Source organism: Puntigrus tetrazona, chromosome 9 (genome assembly GCF_018831695.1).
Source record: "Puntigrus tetrazona isolate hp1 chromosome 9, ASM1883169v1, whole genome shotgun sequence".
Taxonomy (NCBI): Eukaryota; Metazoa; Chordata; class Actinopteri; order Cypriniformes; family Cyprinidae; genus Puntigrus; species Puntigrus tetrazona.
In genome coordinates, this window is record NC_056707.1 from 24,717,589 (window position 1) to 24,722,588 (window position 5,000).

Below are 5,000 nucleotides of genomic sequence, written 5' to 3' on the forward strand. Positions count from 1 at the left end.
ATTTTTCCAATTGAGACTTCCACCAGGTATGATGAAGACAAGAAACAGTGGACTGGAATGATACGAGAGATGCGATATGCTTCCGGCGCCTCCTGCGTTTCTATGAGATTAAATGCCGCAAAGATGCCTAAACTTTAAAAGGATTATCACATATTATAGTTTGTGCCCAACAACAAATTATAACTATATTTTAAAGCAGCAAAAACGACAAAAAAACATTTAAAGTCAACATGAAATACTGACTATATTTACTATAATGCACATTCCCAGTTTTTTTTTTTTTTTTACGTTTTTTTAACTTCCTCCACCTCCGAAACATTTTTTTTTTGATCTTTAAATGACAAATCATTCATCCGTCTTCTGTGACGAAGTAAAATACACAGTCTCATATTGACTTTAAGAGTAAAAATGACCACGGATTTATTGCTTCATGTTCATGTTTTGTGGTGCGGTTGAGAAAAACACTTTTACAATGGATGCCAAAATTAAATTTACTTTAATACCTGTATTCTTTTATATAAAATGCATAATAAATACATATTTAAAGGCATACAGCTATGAATTTCTTCCTCGTGAACAAAAGAATTGTTTTGCATGTTACAAAATGAGCAGTTAAAATAATGGCCTCAGGACAACCCTGAGAATATTTTTTTCCTTAGATATTCTTTCCACGCATCTTCTGTGGAAAGCTCCATTGAGTTCCATTCAAAGTGAGGAATCTGTAGGAATACGCATTATTAGCGAAACCAGATTTATTATTATTGCATCAGATTTACGCGTTATCTTTCTGCTGACCTGCAATACACGATATCCTAAAATTTCCAGATGCCTTTTCTTCATCATGGCCTCTCCTTTCATGTGCCATGCATTTTTGCTGAACGACCTGTGGTCCAGGAAATCCAATGCAATGCTAGACAGATTTAGAGAATCGCATTATATGTTTTTTTTTTTTTACGTGTTCTCGTATGCAACAGAGAGAGCGCATGCAGCGTACCGGTGAGCTCCAGGCGGTAGCTCTGCTCTCTCTCGGTCTTCCGATCTGGACTCCCAGTGAACGTTTTCGTTCTCACTGAACTCGGCGTACGGTATCGGCTGAAGATGGCGATCCAAGACGATTTCAAAATCTGACAAAAACATCACAGTTATCCACTTGTTATTATTCCAATGGATAATTATGCTAATAATTATTTTTTTCTTATCTTTAAAAAAACAGATGCTAATTCTAATCTAAATATTTTTGTGTTTTTTATATGAGAAGATAAGGAAATTAAATTTTATTGCATTAAAAAAAAAAAGTTTTTGTGCCTTTGTTTTTGTAAGAGAATTTAATTACTAATTAAGAAAAGGAACTTGTTAAATAAAATAAAATAACTAAAATATATGTTAGACCAAAGTCTGTTTTTACAAAGTCATGCTTAAAGATTAATTAAACTGCATTGCATAAATGTTATTTAGCAATTTTTGTTTTTTCATACCGTTCTTGCATGAGCTTTTATTAGGATATTTATTCACTACACTGGGAATGAATAACATATTGTTTACTAAATTCAAAATATTTTATAAAAACCTTTTGCTAACTGATTGTTAAACCGTACCGTGTATTTAAAATCTGTTAAAAACACTAGAAATGTTCCCTCCACGTATTTAAGAAAAGCATTTTGAAATCAATTTGTGATTAAAAGGAAGGTTATTTCCCAAAGAAATGTGCGTTTAAAAAGTAAATAGGGTCTAGTTTAGCACCACTATACTGACCGCTTAAAAACGCTAATCGAAACTGTTTTACGCCTAATGCTGGTTGAAAACTCACTGATAGTGTAGAAGTACGGCGTCAGCGCTCCTACTTTGGCACAGTTCATCCCACCCAAGACGTCTCCGAGCATCTTATGGATCTGCTGCTGGGCTGGACCGATGGAGCTGTTGGCTACAGAGCGGAAAACATTATTTGTTTCTTATGCAGCAAATCAACATATGTGACCCTGGTCCGCAAAATCAGCCTTACGTCGTTGGAGTATACTTGTAATAATAATTAAAAATACATTGCACGGGTCAAAATGATAGATTTTGCTTTTATGCCCAAAAATCATTGAGATCGTGTTTCATGAAGACGCTACCGTAATTATATTGACAATTAATGTTATGCATTGCTAAGAACTTCATTTAGACAACTTTAAAGGTGATTTTGCACCAAATATTGTCCATATACCAATGAAAAGCATATTTCTTCGGCTTTCACATCATTTACAATTTTGAAAAATTGACTTCTGATCGGTTTTGCGGCCTAGGGTCACGTGTTAGAATGACTTCTGAAGGATGACGTGGTGCTGACCTCTCTTCTGCCGCAGTTTACAGTAGCTCTCGTGAAACCAGGGCACCTGGAACTGAGGACACTCCAGACACACGGCCCGATTCAGCTCCATGAGACGGAAACGGATGTGCATGTTGTGAGAGTTTGTAAAGGCTATCAGCAAATCAAACACACGACGCAACTTTTAAACAACACCGTACTTCTCATTTGATGCAAACCGTTAAGAACTGCAGAAACACCCGATAAAAACGTCACAGTAAATTTTCCTCACCACTCCGGTTTATCAGTTAAGGTCTTGTGAACCGAAAAGCTGCAAGACTGCTTTTTTGGAGGCAGAAATTCGAAGTTAATGTTTTCGCGATGGATTTGATTCTTATATAGACGCAGCTTTTGAGGATGAGGATTACTTGTGGATTAATGTGATGTTTTTATCAGCTCTTTGGACTTTCATTCTGACGGCACCCATTCACTGTGATGTAATGCTATATTTCACCAAAAGATGGTGAATTGATTTTTTTTACCAATTTTTTCATTTTGGGACGAACCATTCCTTTAAGTTTCATATGAATGAACACATGCATACTCTCCAGATGGGTATCCAACTTTGCCAGGAAATCTAAGCTGAAGATCTCTCTGACCACCTTCTCGGGGAAATAATCAGCCAGAGCCAGTGCGTAAGCCATGAGAATCAGCTGGTGAGGCTCAACGGAACCTGTTTAAATAAAAAAAAAAAGGTTGCGGTTCAATTTCAAGCATTAGAAACTTTTATTAATGCATAACAGAAGAAACGTACTAATATTCGGAGTGAAATGTCGAATGCACGCATTGAAAAACTCCTCCGCCTTCGGTGGGTCGTGATTTAGCAGAGCGAAAGGCAGCAAAATGGAATAGATTGCAGAGTAATGAATCTGCTCAAAAGAGACAAACATGCAACTTTGTTTATTAACAGGTGGAGATGAATTTTGTGCATTAGTAATAATAATCATATTTCTTAAACCTATCAGCATAGTCAGTGAATATGCTAAAAATTCAGCTTTGTCTCAGAAAAATGAATGACATTTTAAAATATATTCAAATAGAAAAGAGGTATTTTAAATTGTAAAATTATTTCATAAAATAACAATTTTACTGCACAAGAGACCATTTAAAAAAAATCTTAACTATCTCAGTAGAACAGTAAATATCATCAAATGGCAATAAATCAATTAATAAAACAGGCAAAATATATAAAAATATATATATATATATATATATAAAATATAAATTATATATATATATATAAAATATATAAATATATATATATATATAATATATAATTATATATATATATAAATATATATATATATATATATATATATATATATTATAATATATTATATATATATATATATATATAAATATTAAATATATATATATATATATATATATATATATATATATATATACACACACACACACATTTCAGAAAACTAGTGCTGTCAAATGATTAATGTTACACATTACATAATTGTTTACATAATGTGTACTGTCTTAATTTATTATACACAAACTAAATATATATCATATTTCTCTTAAATTTATAAAATGCACGTGTTATATATATGTATATAGTAAATATACACAGTACACACTTGTATATTACAAAAACAAACATTTGAATGTGATTAATTATTTGACTGCACTAAATAAAACTAAATTCATTGAACTAACTTAAGCGCAAATATTAAAATTTTTACAAAGAAAAAAAAAATAAAGCAATATTTAATTTCAAACTAAATTAAAAAAAAATTTAAACACCTGAAACCGTATAAAACCTTTAAAAAAGTACCTTTTAATAAAACTGAGTGAATTGAAACAACATTTAAGACGACTCCCACCTTGTCTATATTTTCAGTGGTCACAGCAGCGATGCGGTCCATTAGTGCGGCACTGAAGTAGGTAGTCCTGGCCAGATAAAGGCCCAGGTCATTTACGTTAGTCCAGGACACCTGGTCAATCAGTCTCTGCATTAAGTCTATAGACTCTTTCAGCAGCATCTCATCAAACCACTCCCCCGACAAAGACCTGACCTCCTCCAGCACCGCGTCCAGGCTCTGGGAGCCGCGGAGCCGCTCGCGACCGCAGCAGTTCAGGGTCTGGAGCAGGCGGACGTAATCGTTGGAGGGGTCTTTGCGAATCCACTTAGAGACGACCATGGCGTAAGTGTTGAGGTAGTTCAGGTTGCACTGCGGGATGATAGCGCTCACCCGGGAAAGGACGGTCTCATCGGGACGGAGAGAAGGAAGCATGTACAGAACCCTGGTTAGCATGGTCACTTCGCACGGATACACACTAGCCTGCAGGTAACTATGAAAGATGATCATAGAAAGACAGAAAGAAACAAACGTTAAAAACACAAATGATAAATAAGAACAAGTTCAATAGTGTTATTTCTTTATATAATAATGTCTCATTAATGAATTAAATTTTTTTTACTAATGGTGAGCAATATATATATATATATATATATATATATATATATATATATATATATATATATATATATATATATATATATATATATATATATATATACACACACACACACACACACATACACACATACATATATATACATATACATATACATATATATATATATATATATATATATATATATATATATATATATATATATATATATATATATATATAT

General features: G+C 33.1%; 2 protein-coding genes across 2 annotated transcripts in view; one reads left to right on the top strand and one right to left on the bottom strand.

Annotated features, from left to right (window-relative positions):
* The window catches only part of klhl41a (kelch-like family member 41a), a 5,244-nt gene extending 4,694 nt beyond the window's left edge, over window positions 1-550 (top strand). The window contains 1 exon segment of the mRNA XM_043249294.1: window positions 27-550. Coding sequence (XP_043105229.1) covers window positions 27-138 — 112 coding nt within the window. The 3' untranslated portion in view covers window positions 139-550.
* The window catches only part of fastkd1 (FAST kinase domains 1), a 10,121-nt gene continuing 5,142 nt past the window's right edge, over window positions 22-5,000 (bottom strand). The window contains exons 8-15 of the mRNA XM_043249293.1: window positions 4,183-4,651; window positions 3,099-3,213; window positions 2,889-3,017; window positions 2,327-2,458; window positions 1,808-1,921; window positions 995-1,124; window positions 796-910; window positions 22-719 (exon numbers count right to left, since the gene is read on the bottom strand). Coding sequence (XP_043105228.1) covers window positions 627-719; window positions 796-910; window positions 995-1,124; window positions 1,808-1,921; window positions 2,327-2,458; window positions 2,889-3,017; window positions 3,099-3,213; window positions 4,183-4,651 — 1,297 coding nt within the window. The 3' untranslated portion in view covers window positions 22-626. The remainder of the gene's footprint in view (window positions 720-795; window positions 911-994; window positions 1,125-1,807; window positions 1,922-2,326; window positions 2,459-2,888; window positions 3,018-3,098; window positions 3,214-4,182; window positions 4,652-5,000) is intronic.